Raw genomic sequence first — 21,706 nt, 5'->3', positions numbered from 1 at the left:
CCACGCTGTGTATGACGCTGTAACGAAATTCAGGACAGCTAGAATTGATCTGTTATATTTTATTCTATTTTATCCTGAACGATTCTTTTTCAACCTCATCTGCACCGGCAATCCCCTTGGCTTGGACCACATCCCCAAACCCAACCACCCTCTACCTCCATCATGGCATACCTGGCTAGCGTCGCACCAACGGACGCAGGTTGCTGTTCCACTCCGACGCTAGCAGCATCGCGCAGTGCAGCATCTGCTTCGAAATCAGTCATGCAGTACCGGCTTTGAGACGTCAAAGCGCCTGCTTTGCCTGCAGTTGGCGAGCAGACGCTTCCAGGGTCGAGTGAATAGAGGGGACGCCCGCGTTGCGAATCGTACGCAATCTATTCTCCGGTCAAACACTACACAAAATACAGGAACACCGGCATGGTCTTCCCAAAGCCTGGCCTTCTTCGTCTCAGCGAAGGCAGCCACGGCGTTGTCATCCCCAGGTGGACAGTCGGGTGACGTCGCCGGGTCCGTGGCCCGCGGCCGCAGCTTGCCTGCCCGCGCTGCGCCTCCGGGATGTCGGCGTCGGATTCGGCCGCGCTGACGATTTCGGCCACGTCCGTGGTGGCGGTCGTCGCTGCTGGCCGGGTCCGACTGCCCGAGACCATGCTCCGGGACGGCGAAGGCCGGGCTGGGCCCGAGGTCGCACTGAGGCCACTCAGTGCGACCCGGGAGTCTCAGACGGCGCGCGTCTGCAAAGTGAAAAAAAAATGGCGGTGGTTTAGCTCTGGTTAAACCTGGAGAGACGCGATAGCTACAGCTGGCCGAGTGGAACTTGGTGACGTGACCAACCACGTGACGAACCACGTGAACGGCCACGGCGCCGCGCCGCCGGCAGCTGCTCCGCACCACGTGACCAACCACGTGACAGCGTGGCGGCGCGGCCACAGGGTGTCGCGCAGCCACGCTGAAGGCTCGAAATGCTACCGTAATTGTAGCTATCGCTACAAAATAAGAAAGGCGCTGAGGAAACTAAAGGTGCCGTAGCTCACTTTTGGGTCGACGCCTCAAACGCTCCATGATGTGAAGGAATGCAGGAAGGAGTGCTATATGGTATATGGGTTTGGAGGACACCTGGCTAATTAGGGGCACCTGGTGATCATGCACATACGCTGACATCGCACAGCACTCGGGTGCCTTTTTGTGCTTCGCCTCCGTGGAAACAGGAGGTCGCCTCGGCCGGTATTGCAGCCGGGTCCGCAGGCTCAACACCCCGACGTAAGGGCTCCCAAACCGCCACGGCTACTATGAGACTGCGAGCGAAATTAATTGTTGCAGCTAAGAGGTGAAATAGTTGGTCGGTGATCGATACGCTTCTTCGAAGATTGTCCTTAATTGAGCTTTTTTCCTGGTGGTCGTCGACGTCTGCTGCTTAATCTTATTCCAGGCGTTGATTTGGGTAACAGATCAATATGTTATCCAAGATCAAAATCTTGCTTGCACTATGGATTGGTAGCCACGCCAGGGCCAATCAGCTTACATCAAGAAGCGTCGCACTGAGTACAAAAGATATTAAATACCGCCGCTGCGGTGGCGCAATGGTCATGGCGCTTGGCTGCTGACCCGAAAGACGCTGGTTCGATCCCGGCCGAGGTGGTCGAATTTCGATGGAGGCGAAATTCCAGAGGACCGTGTACTGTGCGATGTCAATGCACTTTCTTTTAAAGAGCCCCAGCTGGTAGAAATTATCCGGAGATCTCCACTACGGCGTCCGGAGCCCTCTATACTACAGCGTCTCTCATAGTCTGTCTCTCTTTGGGACGTCAAGGTCATATCACCGAAAATATATGAAATACCGTGCCCATTTTAAATCGTTGCCCCTTTAGAGAAGGAATACAACTGGTAGTCGCGATTTGCGTTTGCGTTACGACAGTCCCTAATTTTGTATTGAAAGTGGCACTAGTATTTGGGTTTTATAGCCAAAAAGTGATAGCTCGTAAAGTGAACAGCACGCGACAACAGGCCCGTCGTGTCTGCAGCCAAAATATGCGCAAGTGCGTCGGCAACCAAGAGCATACGACAGCCTCTCGTCGTGTGGGCTTCAGTTTCTAGTCTGTTGTTGGCAGTCATTTTGGTTGTGAATATACCATCGGGGACAAAGGTGTCTAGGTCGCTGGACACTGCTGAATTACGCCCATAGACGCCATGGTATTCAGCAGTACATCATTTCACTACAACAATTAAAGAACGTGAGCTTGACTTTCACGTCCAAAAATGTGGTCTCGATAGGGCGTCTAATAGACCTATATGCTTCGTTTGCTGGCCACTCGTCTTAGAGACCTCCACCTGTGTCCCCGATTGTAGCTAATGATTCAGCAACATGCGTTAAGAGTGTCTTGCTGTGTTATGAAATTTTGCATTTGGTAACGGCTGCGTTAACACCTGTCGGCTGGAAGGTGTTTAAAAAAAAACAAAGGGAGTTACGCTATGCAAACTTGTAATACCTTGCAGGCACGGCGTCGCTTCCTTGCCCGTCGACGTCCGGCTTGCCTGAGTTGTCGCTTGCCTCCAGCGCACGTGTCTGCAAATTTGCGCGGGGTTCATTACTACGTTTGATCTGAGCTGACAAGTTATAAACGATAAGACAAAAGATATCGGATTGCACGGGCATACAACAGCGGTTATCTTGGCTTTGCGGCGACTACGCGCAGCTAACGAAGCCGATTTGACGCTGTTGTGGCCGAATCGCCATCTCCACTACAGCGCATACCACCAAACGCAAGCGGCGTTCCACAGGGAACGCTGTTTTAAATAACGCAAAGGTACACGGAAGGCTGGCGAGCGGCGTTCGGCTCGAGTTGCGCGCTTACAGCTGGCCGTTTCGTAATCTTCGTTAAAAGTTTCTCTGTAGCTGCATTTCAATCATAGTCGATCGAATGAGACGCTATAGGTACTGATCATAAGTAAACGGTGCATATGGGGAACCTGCGCTGCCAAGGTGGCACTGCAATTGTTCCATTGGGTGACTCAAAAGTGCTTTTGTCAGCCGCTTGGGCCGCTGCAAACGCGAGAACACACTCTGCGCGATTAGATACCCGCGTTTGGCTGACAGCATTCATTGCCTAGCTTCTCTCGGCGTAGCCCAGATAGCTGACGCACGGCACGTGCGCCTTCGACAGGGCGCGGAGGCTCACGCCAATAAGCGCCTGAAGGTGGCGCGAAAAAGTACTAATAGTACTACCCAAGACTGCCTGCTCTTCTCGCTAGGCAGTGTGTTACGGCGCTGCAATCGGCACCACCGACTTCGGCGCAAGTTCCCCATAGCCTAGTCTCTGATAGCGTGTCACAAAAGTTCCCTCTTTGCAACTGTAGCACCTCCTTTCAGCCTCTTCCTCTGCGCTCTATCTGCCACGCTGAGCTTTATTTTACTAATAGCGCCCTTGCCTGAAATTCGGTTTCTGGAAGCGTCTCGTTATTGTGCTGTCTTCGGCTGTGCCAGCCGCCTTCAAAAGGAGGAGCAAAGTGTTACGTGCTTGTTGATCTAACAAAGGCTAGACATGCCATGACAACAGCGCCAAGCCTTGCCGCCCTCTGCACTGCGATATGGTGCTTAAGGTGAAGTGAAGCTGGTAACGTTAGGGGAACACCCCCTCGAGAACACAACCGAAGGCAGGACTTGGCTTGCAAGACATGCGGGGAGAGTTCAGGGGAAAGGGAATGAACTCCCGGGCCCGAATTCTGCAGGTGTCTACTAAATGGGCGTGGCCAAACGGGCGTGACGTAAGCGGCGCTTATTCTGCTCCTCCAATAAGCAGAAAACGCTGCCATCTCCCCCTTAGATCGCTTTAGTTTAGTAGCAGCTCCCACCGCCTCTAAATGGACCACAGCCTGAAGCCTCTGCTCTGCACCGCTTTATGGTATCTATAGCACAAGTTTCGCTATATTCACTTCTGCGCTGCAATTGCAACTGGCATTCAAATAATTGCGGTTCTAACTAACCGAGGCGGACCAAAGCGCGCAGCTTCCGGGAAACGGGCCCCGATGGGGTCATCGCGTTGCAAAGTGTAAAAAAAAGAAGAAAAAAAGAGGCCGCCACCGTCTGGAAGACGTTGAAGTAATGGGCGTTAGCTGTTCGGCCGCCATCTTGGATTTATAAGTTACATCGCCAATCAAGCACCAATGGGATGTATCAGTAATGTCATCGATCAGTTACCAATTCGTTATTCTAATGACGTCACCAAATCAATCACCGATTGGGTTGCTATGTCGATTCACTATGGGGTCTGCCACCTTGAATTCCTCGGACCTAGAAAATTTCACGCAGAAGGGAGGTGGTAGCAGACCCCAAAGAACCGAGAAACGTGATGCGTAAGAGCTAACGCTCTTAAAAAAAAAGGGTACCTTTGGTGCCGGCGTTGACGCCATCACGAGCGCTGGAGCTGTGGTGTCAATATCCGCAGCGACCCCGGCTGCGGAGGTCACCGCGGGTGCTCGCAGTTCAGGCGCCGGCGACTCGTCCTCGTCGATGTGCGCCGGGACGCGGGGAACTGAGCGCAGCGCGTTCCCGGACGTCGTCGACCCTCCTAGACCGTGCGTCGACGACGGATCGGGAAGCGCCTTCCGGGCCTCGCTGACTTCTGCGCCAGAAACGGCGACAACGGTTGTATGCACGGGCATGGAGGAGTGGGACACAGCGACAGCGTCAAGGCGAAACAACGCCCGACCGAAACTAGGAAGAAATCGATTGAGTATTCGTACTAAAAAGCACCGGTTACTCATGGGCATTGCACGATGAAGAGCGAAATCTGACTACATAGAGGGGGAATCGACGAGTGCTAGCTCACTTAGGGTCAGCAGTTTTCTGTGGTGACTGACGCCAGACTCGCAAAGCTGTAAACGACGCTCAAAGGCCAGTGTACACGCGTTTTGCACTTGTCCTGGGCGCCTGTTTATAGGGACCCCGAACGTCGGCAAACTGAACTAATGTCATTTCAGGCTGCGCTGCAAAGGTGGGCGTACAGGTGTGTCGAAAGGCAACTGTGCTTATGTGCAGAACACCACGCGGGTAACGAGCCTTAACGACGTTGTACGGTACAGCGCGGGCTATGTGTCGGTTGTTGCGTTCGCATAAGTTGAGAAGGGCACCAGTCTATCTGCACCCGCGACGCGTCTTTACTGTGGGATCGGCGTTCCTGGGCTTACGGCGTGGTAGTGGCAATCGGTTAAATTTAAAGGAACTCTGCAGTCATATACAACTGCAGAACTAAGTGATAGATACCTGCCCCTCCTATGAGAGCATTGGCTGGTGGTGCATTGGCTTCCTCCTCCTTTGAGGTCCTCCAGCAAATGGCGTCGACGTCGAATGATTTTCGTGACGCCGCGGTTAATCCGATTAAGCCGTGGCTAATCCCCTATCATGTGCCACCCCCGGATATATGTCACGCTCGCAAGTGCAAGAAGATTAACCATGACGACATGAGAACCTGTCGAGACCATTGGCTGGAGGGCCTCCTTCGAAGGACATTTGCCGCTCCGTTCCTCAGTTGTATCCGACTATCGTTTTCACGACTTCCATGATGCTCTTATTGCACCACGAAAAATGGCAGTCGATGAGACTGCGTGGAAAACCCAATTTTAATCCGCCCACGAACCCGCCGCGGTGGCTCAGTGGTTGGGGCGCTCGACTACTGATCCGAAGTTCCCGGGTTCGAACCAGACCGCGGCGGCTGTGTTTTTATGGAGGAAAAACTCTAAGGCGCTCGTGTGCTGTGCGATGTCAGTGCACGTTAAAGATCCCCAGGTGGTCGATATTATTTCGGAGCCCTCCACTACGGCACACCTCTCTTCCTTTCTTTCACTCCCTCCTTTGCCCCTTCCCTTACGACGCCGTTCAGGTGCCCAAGGATATATGAGACAGATACTGCGCCATTTCCTTTCCACAAAACCAATTATTTAATATTATTATTAATCCGCCCACGATTTGTAGTCTAACAAAAAATCTCATTTATCGACGCTAATCTGGTGAGCTAATCTGGTGAACGGCTCAGCGAGGACAAAAACCTCGCCTATATAGAGCAAAGGGGGAAATGCTTGCTTAATAATAATAATTGGTTTTTTGGGGAAAGGAAATGGCGCAGTATCTGTCTCATATATCGTTGGACACCTGAACCGCGCCGTAAGGAAAGGTATAAAGGAAGGAGTGAAAGAAAGGAAGAAGGTGCCGTAGTGGAGGGCTCCGGAATAATTTCGACCACCTGGGGATCTTTAACGTGTACTGACATCGCACAGCACACGGGCGCCTTAGCGTTTTTCCTCCATAAAAACGCAGCCGCCGCGGTCGGGTTCGAACCCGGGAACTCCGGATCAGTAGTCGAGCGCCCTAACCACTGAGCCACCGCGCACTGAATTTCAGTACGATTCAGACCGCGAAAGCGGGGGCCCCCCGGGCCTTTTGGCTTCAAGATTTTTAAGCAAGAGGTGTCAGAAAAGTTACAACAGGGATAACAGGCTTGTTGTGGGCAAGCGTTCACAGCAATGTCGCTTTTTGATCGATCACCTCGATGTCTGCTCTCACCACGATTGTGCAGCAGAATTCGCCAAGCGCTGGATTGTTGCTGAAAATGCACGGGGAAGGGTTTTTAGGAAAACCGAAGGCTCTCGCTCACCACGGTGGCCGCGTCGCGTCTCCTGGAGCGTCCCCACGACGCCGTAGGCAGGATGGTCCTGCCGTTCTTCCTTCTCCTCCGCAGTGGCAGAAGGGGGCTTGAATTGCGACGCGGTGCCGTTGCCGTGGGTGACGTTGCCGCCACTGACCACGTTCGCCCCCTTCAGGGGCGCCGGTCCCGGGTGCACCCTTCCGCGGTGTCGCACCACCATCACCAGAAGGCCGACCACGACCGTCGCCAAGCCGACGGCAACCAGGCGCAAGAGCAGCTCGCGGCTGCGATGCGGGCATGCGTGCATTGTAAATTGGGGGGTTTGCTAGCGCGCGGGGCCGACAACTAAACCTACTACTACTACTACTAGGGCGCCGACGGCTTTCCGACTTAACGAGCCGTAATCGCTATCGCGTAAAATTAGCTGGAGTTTACTACTGCTGAAGCTGGTTAGAGAGCGAAAGCTTTCGGTGTATCGGGCAACCAGGCGCAGCTTGGCGTCTGTAACGCTGAGTGAGTTCCGCACACTGGATAGGCAGCGCGCCCACCCTGCCACCCTCGTGGTTGGCAGTTAAATTAATCGTTGATCACGAGAGTTTGGTCACCCAAAGAACGCTACGGACTATTGCTGCAGTGCCGCGTGTCTGCCACAGCGTTGTCTGCGATAATGCATGCAGACCACATCTCTTTCTCTCACCACCGCCACGTATACCTCAAAGCAGTATTGATGCGTCCACTGACCCAGGGAGCCAGTTATGCGCCCTTCCTTTCCTCAAAATCATGGTAGAACGTTGTCAATGCCAGTGAACACAATGAACGCCGACGGTATATAGCGGCAGTGCCGCGTTTCTGCCACGACGGTGTCAATGCCAACGCATGCTGCGCACATCTATCACTACCGACACGTAACTTCCTCACAGCGCGACTGAGGTGTCCACATTCCCAGGGGGGGGGGCAGTTATGAGCCTTTGCTTTCGAAGCTCCCGCTCTTTATCGGTTTCGAAAAAATGAAAATTTAAGGAAAGGAAATGACGCAGTAGCTGTCACATATCTCCGTGGACACCCTAACCGCGCCTTAAGGCTTTTCGACCGAACGAGCTGTATATACGTCGTCGCGTAAAAATGGTTTCTTGAACAAACGAGCGCCGTACTATCTGTCACTGCTGGGTGGACAGCTCAACGCCGCTGGAGAAGAAATGGAGAAGGTAAAAGAAGAGAGGCGCACCATGCTGGGGGGCTCGCGATTAATTTCGACCACGCATGGATCTAACCTGCACTGGCATCGCACAACACACGGGCGCCTTTGCGTTCCGCCTCCACCGATACGCGGCCGCGGCGTCCGGGTTCGAACCCGGGAACTCGGCTCAGTAGCCGAGCCCTCTTATCACAGACGCCGCAGCTGGCTATCGCCAACTAGGTAAATTTTTCAGTTCTGTGTCTCTCGGGTCTACCTTGGTCCGCATTGTTTATGGTTAATGGTTTATGGGGGTTGAACGTCCCAAAGCGGCTCATGCTGCGAGGTATGCCGTAATTAACGGCTTCAACAATTTCGACCGCCCATGATTCTTTAACGTTCGCTGCCGTCGCACAGTACACGGGCCTTTAGAATTTCGCCTCCACCGAAATTCTGCCGCCGCGGCCGGGATCGAACCCGCGTCTTTCGGGTCAGCAGCCGAGCATCATACCACTGAGACACCGCGTAGCAACATAACCACTGTGCCACCGCGGCGGCCGCAATTCTGTTAGGGCTAACTGTGAGCGTCGCGATCGCAGCGACCCGTTTTAGTAAGCAATGACTGGTACTCACCATCTTCGCATCGTCAGCGTGCTGCCCCGTGGCCTGATCGGAGACTCGCGCTGCGACTCGGCCGGCAGTGGCAGGGCCGGACATGTGGGTGGGTACACCTGCAGATTGCGGCAATTGGCGCTTCAAATTTCATGGCACGGCTGAACTGGAAACAGCGTCGCTCCTCTATAGCTCGGCCAAGGCAAACACCACCAGTTTCAAGGTGGCGTTGCCCATGTCCAGCCGTGACCGCGATTCCAGAACGCCGCGCGTCGAGTCACGTGCGACGCGTTCCAGACGTTCGGCAAATCCCACCATGGAACGCTCCGTTTTTTTACCAACTTTTACCATCCACTCGTTAACGATTCCTTTCCTCTTGGACGAGGACGTGGCCTTATGACACGTTTTAGCGGTGCATGTGGCAGTACAGGCCCCAGCGCTATTCGCCCGGTTGGCCTCGGTCCAGTCTGAGGACCAGCTGGCTCTGGCGGAACAAGCTCGTTCTATTCTCGGCGATTAAAACTAAGTCGCCAAACAAAGCGCAGTTTTTTCTCTTCGACATGTAACTGAGGCGACGCTGTCGGCGCAGATACCGCACAAAGGTGGATTAAGGGCCCTCGAACGCTAAGAAAACACCTACAGAATCTCGCTGCACGTACCGGCCTGGGTGTGGCGGAGTCCGGCTGTGCTGGGTTGTGCGGGACGATGTCACGGGGGTCACGATGGGGACCCGCGTCAGGCGTTGAAAACCGGGACCGCGCCTGTGGCTGGGACGGCACTGAGGGACTCGGACGACCCTGGGGCGCGTCCCTGTGGCTGTCGCTGGACGAGTCCGAGTAGTGCGTCCTGTTGAACGGACCCGGGAACGGGCCCACCATGGCGATGGACATTCTGGTCGCGGGTGGTTGAGATGCGCGGCAGACTGGCTCCCCGAATCCTCGCTCGACGTGGCTCTGGCGTTAGGGCTAGAGGCTGCCGGTGCCGGGAGCTCTCCAAGGCACGTCCGTTCGAGGCTGGGTGAGGTTCTAAAATGGCGACCGATCCCTGCTCGCTCGAGCTACGAACGCTTGCACGTGACGCATGCACGTGACTCCGCGAGACTGAGGCAGTAACTGCGAGGATGTTATCGTATTAGTAGTTCTATATTTTAACACAAATATTTGTAAATATTATTATTACAGATAATTTTTTTGTGCGATTATTTAAAATGCTTTTGGCTGCAAAAACACATAGATGTATGCAAAGCTTCTAGAAGCGTCCGCTGGGAAGTAGTTTGGCGTCGTAGACGTGTGGCGCCGCTAGTGTACACTGTAAGGTGTAAACACGCCATTCGAGAAAGGGAACAGGAGATGGAGGGTCATTGAATGTAAATGTGAAAAGCTGTGCCATGCACAGGAGAGCGGCAGGCGGACAGTCAATTCCATAAAAAAAACCTTTGTTACATGGGTTGCTCGAGGCCACACAGCCCGCCAGGTTTTGAAGGGGGGGTTAATCGGCAGTTCGACAGCACGCGGCCGTACTGCCGAACTTGCACTATCGTGGGTGTTTCTCGCCCCGCCGTGGTGGCTCAGTGGTCTACTCAACCAGAGTTCCCGGGTTCGAACCCTGCCGTGCCGGCCGTGTTCCCATGGTGGAGAATTATATATAATTATAATTGGTTTTGGGGGGAAAGGAAATGGCGCAGTATCTGTCTCATGTATCTTTGGACACCTGAACCGCGCCGTAAGTGAAGGGATAAAGGAGGGAGTGAAAGAAGAAAGGAAGAGAGGTGCCGTAGTGGAGGGCTCCGGAATAATTTCGACCACCTGGGGATCTTTAACGTGCACTGACATCGCACAGCACACGGGCGCCTTACCGTTTTTCCTCCATAAAAACGCAGCCGCCGCGGTCGGTTTCGAACCCGGGAACTCCGGATCAGTAGTCGAGCGCCCTAACCACTGAGCCACCGCGGCGGGGAGGTGGAGAAGCGCAAGACTTGTTTTGCTGTGCACTCGCTGCGGTGCCTCAGTGGTTAGAGCGCTCGGCTACTGATCCGGAGCACCCAGGGTCATCCCGACCCCGGCGGCCGCGTTTCAATGGAGGCGAAACGCTAAGGCGCCCGTGTGCTGTGCGATGTCAGCGCAAGTTAAAGATCTCCAGGTGGTCGAAATTAATCCGGAGCCCTCCACTACGACACTTCTTTCCTCCTTTCTTCTCTCAGTCCCTGCTTTATCCCTTCCCTTACGGCGCGGTTGAGGTGGCACCCGAGGTGTGAGACAGATACTGGGCGATTTCCTTTCGCCCCTCCAAATAAAAAAGTTTTTATGGAGGAAAAACGCTAAGGCGCCCGTGTGCTGTGCGATGTCAGTGCACGTTAAAGATACCCAGGTGGTCGAAATTATTCCGGAGCCCTCCACTACGGCACCTCTTTCTTCCTTTCTTCTTTCACTCCCTCCTTTATCCCTTCCCTTACGGCGCAGTTCAGGTGTCCAACGATATACGGGACAGATACTGCGCCATTTCTCTTCCCCCAAAAAACAATTATTACTATTATTACGCCACCTCGTTCTCTCTTCTTTCACTCCCACTTTCCTTCCTTCCCTTATGGTGCGGTTCGGGTTTGCATTGAACGAATTTTCCAATTTTTCCGCTTTCTTTCCTCAAAAAACATTTTTTTCATGGGAGTTTCTGGTTACAGTGATGGCGTAAGCTCAATGTACGTTCCATGCGGAAATAATAATAATAATAATAATAATAATAATAATAATAATAATAATAATAATAATAATAATAATAATAATAATAATAATAATTGGTTTTTCGGGCAAGGAAATGGCGCAGTATCTGTCTCATATATCATTGGACACCTGAACCGCGCCGTAAGGGAAGGGATAAAGAAGGGAGTGAAAGAAGGAAGGAAGAGGGAGGTGCCGTAGTGGAGGGCTGCGGAATAATTTCGACCACCTGGGGATCTTTAACGTGCACTGACATCGCACAGCACACGGGCGCCTTATCGTTTTTCCTCCATAAAAACGCAGCCTCCGTGGTCGGGTTCGAACCCGGGAACTCCGGATCAGTAGTCGAGCACCCTAAGCGCTTTCTTTCCTCAAAAAAACATTTTTTTTTCATGGGAGTTTCTGGTTCCAGTGATGGCATAAGCTCAAAGTACGTTCCATGCGGAAAAATCGAAAATTGGTTTTTGGGGAAAGGAAATGACGCAGTATCTGTCTCAAAATCTCGGGGGACACCTGAACTGCTCCGGGTAATGGAGGGACCGAGAGAAGAAAAGAAAATGCGGGCCATGCTTTGCTGACAGCAATCCCAAAGTGATTTTGTGCCACTTTTTCAAGGACACAATAGTATAGGCACACCTTGCACTAACGTTGCCTACTCCTTCTGGGAGTAGTCCTGAATGTGTGTTTAGACTGCGGGTTCACCTTCCGAGTTCAAAAGCTAAGAAGCATTACGGGAGAGGAAATGCAAACTGCCTACACCAAAAATAAAGCTGATGCGGTCGTGAACTGTGGGGACATTTTGACGGTAGGAAATTATCGTAGGGCAAGCGTGGTGCATCTTGTGACCTGAGCACACAGCGGGTGCTGTTTCATTAACCGAAACTGGCTGTCGAATTAGGCGCAGCTTTTGTCAAGAGTAAACTGCTTAAATGGTTTGCTCATGGACATACTCTGCTGCGGGAATGCCATAGTCACAAGCCGACTGTCGTTTATGGTTCCTCATGAGCCCGAGAGAGGTATGACGTGTAATTTATTTAATTTTCCGCCCTTCCTCAATGACTGAAGCGACGCCACGAAAGGCGGGAAGTTGAAAAAAAAATGGAATCGATTCGGGAAGGAATCGTTGGATTATACCGGCCCATCTTGTCATATTTGCTTTCTGGCGCTATTTTGTTCCCTCTAAGGAGAGTAGGGCTCGTGCAGATTTTTTCGTTTGACCGACAGATGGCAGCACTGGTACTGAATCACCCATTTGTAGCCATTTTTTTGAGGAAAAAATCTCCGGCAGGGTGTTAATAACGGCTTAAGGCATTAACCACAACTGGACTGTGAAGGTGGGCTGAGAACCTCGCGCGGCTGCGGCCTGATCTGTGTTGTAACAGTTTAGCGTATTTTATTTTTCCTCTTTAAACAAGCCTCCACCTCGGGTATCCGCACGGTCAGCGGAGAACCGCCTGCTACAGAGGTGTACTGAGAAATCAAATGCACGGGTGGGGCCCTTAGTCGAGCAACCCTTCACCGGTGAAAGTTCGTTGCAGCACAATGTCCTCCCAGGAGATGCGGTTTGGTTTGGTTTTTTGGGAGGGACGGTACGGATGGCCCGTCACTATGGGGAAGTTAAAGTACATACAAAAGTAGTCTGCGACGCGCGTCGCCCGCTTGCACGGCAGTCTCAGTAACGCTGTAGTTCTCTGCAGTGCAGTGAAGTAGCAGCCTTTTCAGACGCAGTCATCTGGTCCCACACAATGAGTCTGGTTATTTTAATATAGTAATAATTGGTTTTTGGGGAAACGAAATGGCACAGTATCTGTCTCATATATCGCTGGGCACCTGAACCGCGTCGTATGGGAAGTGATAAAGGAGGGAGTGATAGAATAAATGAAGGAAGAGCTGCCGTAGTGGAGGGCTCCGGAATAATTTCGACCACCTAGGGCTCTTTATTTGGTTATTTTCTGAAACTGTTTTGGTCACATTGTAACGGTTGGGAAGCAGTGGCATGCCAGAAGAGAGTGGCTAGTAGGGTGGCTGTGCTTAGTTTCTCATCGACGCTTAACAAGTCATGCACTGACGTTACCTTTTATGCATTAACATGCGCTCGCATCTCTTTATACTTCGACCTGGCTTCCCGGACTTGGGTTTGGCCACCACTACATCATCATTCTCTGTGCCTGCTTTGTCAGTAGCACACAGCTTGTCTCTTGGGCCGAAAGGCAGCCTGGTCGTGCGCTCTGCTGACCGGCTGGTGAATGAACGAAGCCGAGCGTTGCGTATTATAAGCGATATATTTTCGTGATACTAAGACAAAAAAATCAGGAGGTTGTGCTGCTGCCTCCCGCGAGCGCAGTCGTCTTCCGGCTGCGAGCCGATGGCGACTCGAAGCGCAGGCACCGCGCCTCCGCTTTAACGACGGCGGCGACATTGCAAGCGCCGGGCCGTGGCGGATGTGAAACGGACAGAGCCGCCGACTTGGAGGCCCGCCCTACACCTCCTGGACGTCGGTAGAGACTTCAGCCCCGCCGACGACCTCGACCACGACGTCGGTGGTGGACGTGGCCACCGTCGGCGGAGACGCTGTTGAGCCGATGCTCCAGAACAGTGGAGGCGGCGCCGCGCTTGAGGTCACCAGTGGCGACGCTGCCGTGTCAGACGCAGTGAGGCTGCGAAAATAAATTGCTTATCAGGGAAGCAAGACAGCTGTCAGTTCTCGGTGCACACATCGACCGCGCTGTGAGGGAAACGATGCAGCAGGGAATGAAAGGAGGAGAGGGACTGCGGATTCATTTACATTAGTAATCCGGCCGAGGTCTTCTATCGACCTCAGCCTATGCAATATGTATCCACTGGCAAGGTTAATGGTCACAGGTTAACGGTTAATAGTCACAGCGAAAGCTGAGGCAAGCAAAGTGGGTTTAGTTGTGGAAGTATTAATTCCCCTGAATTGCATGTTCAGGTAGCAATGCTGCAGGAGTGTAACGGGCTTTTCCAACACAGTTTTGCGCATAGACAGTAGACTGTGCTAACAATCCATGGGCCGTGTTCTGTAGCGTATTCTGTAGCAAAAGGGCAGACTGCCAGAGTCTATAGAATAGGGGCGCGATAACTTTTTCACCACTCTTTTCCGCAGTCTTCTGGCGCCACGTGTTACGGTACTCGACCGGTTTCGATGACCGAAACGATGGGGTCAATGCAGAGGATTTTCTTTGATCAGCTTGTATGATTTCGGTGCTATAGTCTTTCATCATAAGATCTTCATTCAGAGAAGAGCGGGTCGTACATGCAGTATTAGTCCTGTATGTATGTGAAAGTAATGGCTGTCGGCGGGGAGATGCTGAAGGACCGAAGCTGCAGTGGACAGCAACTTACCTTAAGCCGATGCCGTCGGTGTGCCGGAGCCCGACGTCCGTCGACGCCAGTCCGCTGCTCGCTGCCACCTCCTCTGCAGTCTGCGGGTTTGAGCGCGGAGAGTCACAAAATCAAGTCGATATCGACAGTCATTCCTGCTCTGCCACAGCTACGCAAGTGACATGTTTTGATATGAGAGCTCTACAATCACCATTTGTGCCACCTGACAGTCGCCGTCTAGACTGGTAGGAATTCGTTCCAAACTGTGCAGCAGTCGACGCAGTAATATAATAGGCGAAGAAACGATGGCACATGCTAATGAATAGTTATTAATGCCCGTTCGTTTGATGCATAGCTTTTTTGAGAGGCACCAATGTCCTGTATGTCTCCGTAAGACAGCATTTTATATTCCTTGCTTAAGGTTTCGAAGTGATGAAAAGGCAAGCCGCTGTGCAATTTCATTGTGCCCTGCATACAGCGCTCGGTGTTGCGTTGACTCAATACGCCGAGTCGCTCTTTAACGCAATGTCTTTTGTTTTGCGTTATCGCCTTATATATCGCACATATATAAGAAAAGAGATAATAGGTTTAATGATGCAACAGTGAACAAAAATGAAGGAGGGAGGGAGGGCGATTGAGCTTGCAGACTGGGGCCTAGACGCTCTACCATAAGTGCCAGTGTATTAGTGACGGCTGTATAATGTTGCAGAGGAATTGAAATATTTAGCAACATCTTAGCACTGGTCAGTTTTGCCTCGCGTGACATGTGCTAGAACTCATGGATCGCGCACTTCATGGTTCGGGTGCCAGGGGGGCCGTCATATCAGTACACACTGTTCGAACTGATGCTTTAGAAAGCTACTTAGATTGGTTGCGCTTTGAGACTTGGGCGACTTCACGGCGCATATCAAAGCGGGTGGCGGTAAGCGGCTTTGACAAATGCGCGAATTTTGGCAATGCTTCTGGCCACTATGACGTCGTTTCCACCTACCACTTGGTTTCTCCAGCTGTTTTATGGCTGCGGTTAGGCCGACGATAACTGGAACTAATTCCTGGCAGTACGGGAATTAGGAGCACTTCGCGATGTTTCGCCGTATGACGGAGTAAAGCGGCAGCTATACTGGCATCGAAACCTCCCCCCCCCCCCTTCCCCACCGACTGGATGTCCACTCTCGAATTCAGCGAGGCGCATCGCCTTGTACAGCTTACTGCTGAGAGCACCCAGTCCGTTCGCTATTGGAAAACAACAGAAAAATGTCTGCTGTCAACAAATTCTTGTTGTAGCAGGATTTTCTGCAGTAATGTGCAGTTCCCTGTCGTGTAAACAGACATCTTCTCTATACTACAGAACAATTTGTCTAGACGATAGGACGACAGAGTTTTGTCGTATTTTGGGTCAGGCTATGTCGTATTTTTTTAAAGGGTTGCCTACATTGCCGTGATGGCCGAGTCCAATCCGGCTATAAAGCAACGCGGGAGTGCGGCAAGTTTACTGCAATGTTAATAAGCTCCTTAAGCGAGGAAACGGAGAAAAACGATGGAAAGAAGGATACCCGCGCCATCATTGTGGTCACCATCGCAGCAGTGGTGGTCGCCGGTGTGCGGGCCTCGGCTGCGGAGGGGGCCGGGGTCGTTCGCTGAGCGAGCGTCGTCGATTCGCTCTCGCCACGGAGCGCCGTGCTGCGTGGAACGACGCTGGCCGTGCGGGTGGACGTAGCGGACTGCGTCGACTCCCGAGTCGTCGAAGTCACCTGAAGGTCCCTGCGGGCATCGGCGACTCCTGCGAGAAACAGTTACAGCGGTTAGACTTGGTGGCGTGGGCGCCGGCGGATCCTTATCGGCAGGCGGCGTACTGCTACATCTCTGACGTGCACTTAATTAGTAAAGAATTCTCGTCGCTACTACTGCTACGTTCCGCTAACACAGGCGCCGACGCAGCATTCATATCATCTGGCAATGCCGGCGCGTTATGAATGTAGAATTTATGCTTAAGCCAAGCCCTGGTTTCTGGTAAGACGGACTCAGCGACGTCACGGTCGCTGGCCAACAATGATGGGGCGCAATCATTTAAGCGTACATGATTGGGGGGCCTTAAATGCTGCGCTATTATGACCTGATCATAACTACTGTATAAGCTCCTTGTACTGCGAAAGACTTGAGAGGTCCCGCTTACGGCTGTCCTCTCGGGGCGTCTGCTCGGCCAGTCCGGCGACGACGTCGACGCTGTGGCCCGCCAGATCTTCCTCGGTGTGGGGCGACGTGCGTATGGTGGAAGGTGGCGCTTTCTTGCTGCTCTGCCGGCGGGGACCCGTGGCGCCTTTGCTCTGGGTGATGTTGGCAGCCTTGGAGGCGTTCATCGGCTTTACGGGCGCCACTTGAGGCTGCTCCTCGCCGGGAGCGGTCACGGCGAGCGCCACCAGAGCGACCACGGCCATCATTGCGGCGACTGCACCCACGCGGCAGAGCTTGGCCTTCCTGCATGCCGTACGTAATCGTACGACGGATACAGAAACGCGCGATAGAGGGCACTGGCAGTAACGGACACTGGTGGTAGCTGTCACTGTAGGAACAGGCAGCGCTATAAACTGGCACTGCTATAAAGGGACAATGGTAGTAGCGGATACGACATTGCTGCTAGAGGACATTGGAGCTGGCGTACACTACTACTAGCGGACGCTGCTAGCAACGGGTACTGCTAGAAACGGGAACTGAGGCTAGTAACGGACAACGGTAATAACGGTACGGTCTTTAGCGTTTGTCCTGTCCGTAGTCCTGTCGTACCTTTGCGCTTTGAATTTTCTAACCGGGCCGATACTGAGTCATCTTTCCAAAGACACTAAGATCTGAAGGGCCCGGCTCATGGAATGCATGGACGAAAAGGGAAGACACGGAGTAGAGGAACGACGAAATTAATTCTAAATTGTCGGGTTTAACGTCCCGAAGCGACGCATGGACTATGAGGGACGCCGTATAGGAAGCTCCAACGGGGGTTGATAACGTGCCATCACCAAGTGGCGCATCAGTACGATTCTGTTGCGGCAATGACAAGACTGCTTCGTAGCTCAGTTTAGTTGTACGTGGTAGAAGAGTGTTTTCTGCGATGCCTTCAAGAAAGAAACCAAGCACAACGGAGGCTGTTCGCGCGTGACTGGCCGACTACTGCCTGCGTTACCAATCGGGCGCAGGGCCTTGCACAGAAAAGAAAAGCGCTCTGCCTTACAAAACTATTCTAGGCTGCATGTTTATGGACGTCCGTTTCAAACCCCTGAATAGTCACTTGTGCTCCTCGTTCCCTCAGCTTCGATAAAGTTGCGCATACTTAAACCACGATGGCTGTCCGGAGGCCTCCCGCCGCCCAGCATGGTGGGCGAGCTCTAGAGCACTTTGCGAAGCTGACGATAACGCCGTATACACCGATTCCATCAGGTTCACCCGGGTATCAGAAACAACCACGGGGTGAACTGCTGCGAACAAGTGCGGAGAGCTCGTCCTACTCTTCATTGTGCCGGGGCATACACAAAACAGTCCAGCGAGCACTGTGGCGATGCGCCAGCAGCGCTTGGCGGTTAAGTTAGGCAATTTTTTCAATAGGAGGAGGAAAGGAGTTGTCATATTCTACAGCACATATGTGGGAGCCAGTTTCGAACGCCTGCTCTATTAACAGGCTACATGCCATTAAAATCACGCAACAGAAAAATACAACACGCCTCCTCTATGATGTATGAGGCTTCCACACGCTGTCGTAACTGCTCGCGAGGCAGGTGCCCCTGGTGTCCTTGTAGAATATGGCGGCGTCCTTTAACCTATTCGTGAAAAGGTCTGAGCCGTCGTAACTGTAGGCAAGAGCGGATTCTCACCACATGCGCTGCGCCAAGGCAACGCTCCGTGGCTTGGGCAGAGGGGCTGGCAGAGCCGGGGGCCGCTCCTGGTACATGGGCAGCTGCGTGTGCATAGAGTGTACACACTTACGCGGGTGCCAGGAAACACTGTCACGGTAGCAGAGATGGGGTGTGTTTTGGCACTGTGCACGACTGATTTGCAGAATTAGTCGCGTTATCAGCGGCCGCGTTTCGATGGACGCGAAACGCAAAGGCCCTCGTGTGCTGAACAATCTCAGCTGACGTTAAAACATCTTCAGGTGGTGGATGGAAACTATTCAGGGGACCTCCACTACGGCACCTCTTCCTTTCTTTCACTCCCTATATCCCTTCCTTGTGGCACGGTTCGGATGTCCGGCGAGGTACATTAAATAGTTACTGCACCGGTTTCCTTTCCTCAAAAACCGATTTTCAATTTTCACTTCCAAAGGCCACAGAAAACTTAAAACCGCTTTTTCTGAGGAAAGGAAATGGAGCAGGTAGTAACTGTCTCGCATATCTCGGTGGTACACCCGAACCACGCCGTAAGGGAAGGGATAAATTGATTGATTGATTCAATTTTATTTCTCAACATTCATACAAGGCACGCTTGTGAAAACATCTGGATCCCTAGCTAAAAGCTAGTTGGGATCCATGCAATTCAGTTTCAAAGAAAATTGCAGGCATAACTAAAATTAATTACATACATATAAAAGCTCATGAAATTAGAAATACATAAATGGGTACATAGAGCAACAATATTCAGAGCACCAAGCCTCTTTTACAAACGCATACAAACACACAAAAATACATGAAAAGAAAAAACGCTGGCTTCACTCATTGTTTATAATATTTCTTCAATGACTCAGGAAGAGTTTTACTACGTTTGAGTTCACTTGGAAGCTTGTTCCACAGCTTAATACCAATATGGGCCATCCTTCTTTCTCCATAGACATTTTTCGTTTTCGGAAGAAGGAAATTTCTATGAGTGGCGTTGCGAGTGCATAGTGGTGGGATACAGATTAGCGAAATAGCGATGAGTGTGAAATGAGGGAGTGAAAGATGAAATGAAGAAAGAAGTGCCATAGTGGAGGGCTCTGAATTAATTTCGACCACCTGGGGATCTTCAACATGCTTTGACATTGTACAGCACACGGGCGCCTTTGCGTTTCGCCTCCATCGAAACGCTGCCGGCGTGGCAGGGTTCGAACCCGGGAACTACGGCTCAGTAGCCGAGTGCGCTAACTGAGCCATGCGGCGGGTGCAAAGGCTTGAGAAAATTGGTTATCGGGAAAGGAAAGGCGCAGCATATCTTACGGTCGGTGAACACCTGAACGGCGCTGCGGCGGAAGGGATGAAGGGAGTGAAAGAAGAGAACGAGGCACCGTAATGGAGGGCTTCAGAATAATTTCGACCACCTGGGCTGCAACGCGCATCTACATACCACAGAACACGATTGCCTTTCGCGTTTGACCTCTGTAGAAACGCGGCCGCTGCGGCTGGCATTGAACTTGCGTCTGCGAGCTGGGCAGCCGAATGCTCTAACCACTGAGCCATCACGGCGGCTGAGCCAAATATTTGATCAACGTACCTGCAGGGGCACTGCGGGGTCCGGCTGGGGTGTTCTGTACGCGACGTCGTCGGGAGGCATGTAGTGGGAACACTGTTCGGGCACCGCATACTCCGCCTCCGCGTACGGCGGCTGGGGCTCATCTTCGCTGGTGGAGTCGGAGTAGTGCGTCCTGTTGAACGGGCCCGGGAACGGACCCACCATGACGATGGACATCCTGGCCGTATCTGGAGGCCTGGCCGCTGTCTCTCGAACGTCGGGGTTGGCGGCTGCCGGAATCGGGAGACCTGCAGATAGTGGCTCGCACTAGGCCGAGCGATGTTTAAAATGGCGATTAGGCCTTGCTTGCTCGAGCAGCTGGGGTGCGCGTGCACGTGACTGCGTGGCACTTCGGCGCGCGCCAAGGAGGCGATGGTGATTGTGCTGGCGGGATGGGAAGCTTATGCAAAGAAAATATTGGACGAGCGCCGTGAACGTAATCCTCAGTTCTGGGCAGCGAAGCCTTCTCAAATGGATGACTGAATAATTTCCTTCGAGAAACGGATGGTACTGCGTCATGATGATGCTGATGATGACTGGTAAGAATTGAGAAACAGGAACTTTGGTGAAAGTGCGATGAGCGAATTCTTATGCCAGCATGCAAAGAACACGGGTGCCTTTTGCGTTTCGCCTCTGTAGAAACGCGGCCGCGTTTCTACACCCGCACCCAGGTCCCCGCAGTGCATGTATCTAAATAGAAAGCTCCAGTTTCCACGTGCTGCTGCGCTTGGAATGCCTAAATTTTTTCCTCATTCCTTTTATAAGGTGGGGAGAGAGATAGTGACGTTTATTTTGTGACTCCTGCGGCTCGTCTATCCTACTACTACGCCTGTAGGGTGGGCGTTCCCGTACAAGGGGTGACTAGCGAGCAAGGTATTTGCAGTGGAAATGGATTAATTGGGCTTCTAATATTTCTATTTGATGGAGGAAGGATAAACTCTTTCTTTTGACGTGTAACCGGCTGTATGCTGGCTTCCGACGCTTACGTCACACCACCCGCCATCTTGCCCTGGCGCCGGCAGGTGGATGAGACATGGCACTGTAGTACCGGCTGTGGTAGTAGTTTCTCTATGCTGTGGTGTGTGGTTCACGTTAGTGCTGGCATAAGCAAGAGGTTTCCATTAACTTTTTTGCCGTCGATTGTAGCAGCTTGCATTTTTATAGAATTTGGAAACTAAAATTAGTCTTACCGTGTACCAGAAGACGCGTTTCGAAATACGTTGAAGTGTCGAAGCAAAGCGGGGTTATGGGTGTTGAAAACTCAGGCAAGTGGCGCTTCATGCATCAAAATGAACTTGAAATATCAGCCGGGAAGGGAGTATTCATGTAGCGGTGGCATGTGTTGTTCGAAGTTTCAGCCACACCTTTCTCAAGGGCGCCAGGTAACCCGCGAGGAAGGGTGTCCATTACCAGTGCGAGGTCGCGAAACAAGTGGCGCAGCTGGTACCAAATAGAATAGGACATAACTGTTTTTTGGTCTGCGAACTCCACCTTGCTCACAAACCTGGGCGCAATTCAAAAAGCAGTGCAGCCAGACTACGGGAGACTACTCGCAGTCAGTGAAGGGAGGCGGGCGTTGCGAATTGTATACATTATATTTCAATTCCACTTAAAAACAATAAAAAGTGGTAGAGGACTAACAGCCCTTCTCCAAGAACAGGGCGTCTTTGCGACCATGACGCGCACCGCCACATGGCCGCTGAGGCAGCCGCAGCGTGTCGGCGCTATGTGGCCGCCGGTGGTCGCCGCTGGTCACAGCCGGT

The 21,706-nt window shown here is 52.4% G+C and overlaps 4 protein-coding genes across 4 annotated transcripts in view; 1 reads left to right on the top strand and 3 right to left on the bottom strand.

Moving 5' to 3' along the window:
• AdamTS-A (ADAM metallopeptidase with thrombospondin type 1 motif A) overlaps positions 1–21,706 on the top strand; it is a 463,942-nt gene that overhangs the window by 272,100 nt on the left and 170,136 nt on the right. The window lies entirely within an intron of this gene.
• Positions 385–4,656, bottom strand: LOC144107214 (uncharacterized). Its single transcript, XM_077640221.1, has 3 exons — positions 4,381–4,656; positions 2,484–2,560; positions 385–731 (listed from the first exon to the last, which is right to left on the bottom strand). Exons 1-3 carry the CDS (start codon positions 4,654–4,656, stop codon positions 698–700), a joined length of 387 nt encoding a protein of 128 aa, XP_077496347.1. The 3' UTR covers positions 385–697.
• LOC144107521 (uncharacterized) lies at positions 6,517–9,885 on the bottom strand. The gene is made up of 3 exons (XM_077640561.1): positions 9,081–9,885; positions 8,443–8,540; positions 6,517–6,919 (listed from the first exon to the last, which is right to left on the bottom strand). The coding sequence occupies exons 1-3, from the start codon at positions 9,309–9,311 to the stop codon at positions 6,550–6,552; spliced, it is 699 nt and encodes a 232-aa protein (XP_077496687.1). The 5' UTR covers positions 9,312–9,885; the 3' UTR covers positions 6,517–6,549.
• LOC144106723 (uncharacterized) lies at positions 14,013–20,247 on the bottom strand. Its single transcript, XM_077639570.1, has 5 exons — positions 19,926–20,247; positions 18,335–18,417; positions 16,651–16,952; positions 16,031–16,257; positions 14,013–14,578 (listed from the first exon to the last, which is right to left on the bottom strand). Exons 1-5 carry the CDS (start codon positions 20,118–20,120, stop codon positions 14,495–14,497), a joined length of 891 nt encoding a protein of 296 aa, XP_077495696.1. The 5' UTR covers positions 20,121–20,247; the 3' UTR covers positions 14,013–14,494.

The sequence above is a fragment of the Amblyomma americanum genome, chromosome 10, assembly GCF_052857255.1.
Source record: "Amblyomma americanum isolate KBUSLIRL-KWMA chromosome 10, ASM5285725v1, whole genome shotgun sequence".
Lineage (NCBI taxonomy): Eukaryota > Metazoa > Arthropoda > Arachnida > Ixodida > Ixodidae > Amblyomma > Amblyomma americanum.
Note: the sequence above shows the minus strand (reverse complement) of the source record. Positions and strands in the feature narration are given on the sequence as shown.

Excerpts from the sequence above, each read along its gene's own strand:
- LOC144107214 (XM_077640221.1), bottom strand. The coding sequence starts at position 4,656 with ATGCCCGTGCATACAACCGTTGTCGCCGTTTCTGGCGCAGAAGTCAGC. Across the intron at positions 2,561-4,380 it reads CGTCAACGCCGGCACCAAAG|ACACGTGCGCTGGAGGCAAG; the intron begins GTACCCTTTTTT and ends GCAAATTTGCAG. Across the intron at positions 732-2,483 it reads AGCGACGCCGTGCCTGCAAG|ACGCGCGCCGTCTGAGACTC; the intron begins GTATTACAAGTT and ends TTCACTTTGCAG.
- LOC144106723 (XM_077639570.1), bottom strand. The coding sequence starts at position 20,120 with ATGTCCATCGTCATGGTGGGTCCGTTCCCGGGCCCGTTCAACAGGACG. Across the intron at positions 18,418-19,925 it reads ACCCCGCAGTGCCCCTGCAG|CTGCCCATGTACCAGGAGCG; the intron begins GTACGTTGATCA and ends ATGCACACGCAG. Across the intron at positions 16,953-18,334 it reads GCCTTGGCGCAGCGCATGTG|GAAGGCCAAGCTCTGCCGCG; the intron begins GTGAGAATCCGC and ends TACGGCATGCAG.
- LOC144107521 (XM_077640561.1), bottom strand. The coding sequence starts at position 9,311 with ATGTCCATCGCCATGGTGGGCCCGTTCCCGGGTCCGTTCAACAGGACG. Across the intron at positions 8,541-9,080 it reads ACTCCGCCACACCCAGGCCG|GTGTACCCACCCACATGTCC; the intron begins GTACGTGCAGCG and ends CGCAATCTGCAG. Across the intron at positions 6,920-8,442 it reads ACGCTGACGATGCGAAGATG|CCGCGAGCTGCTCTTGCGCC; the intron begins GTGAGTACCAGT and ends CCCGCATCGCAG.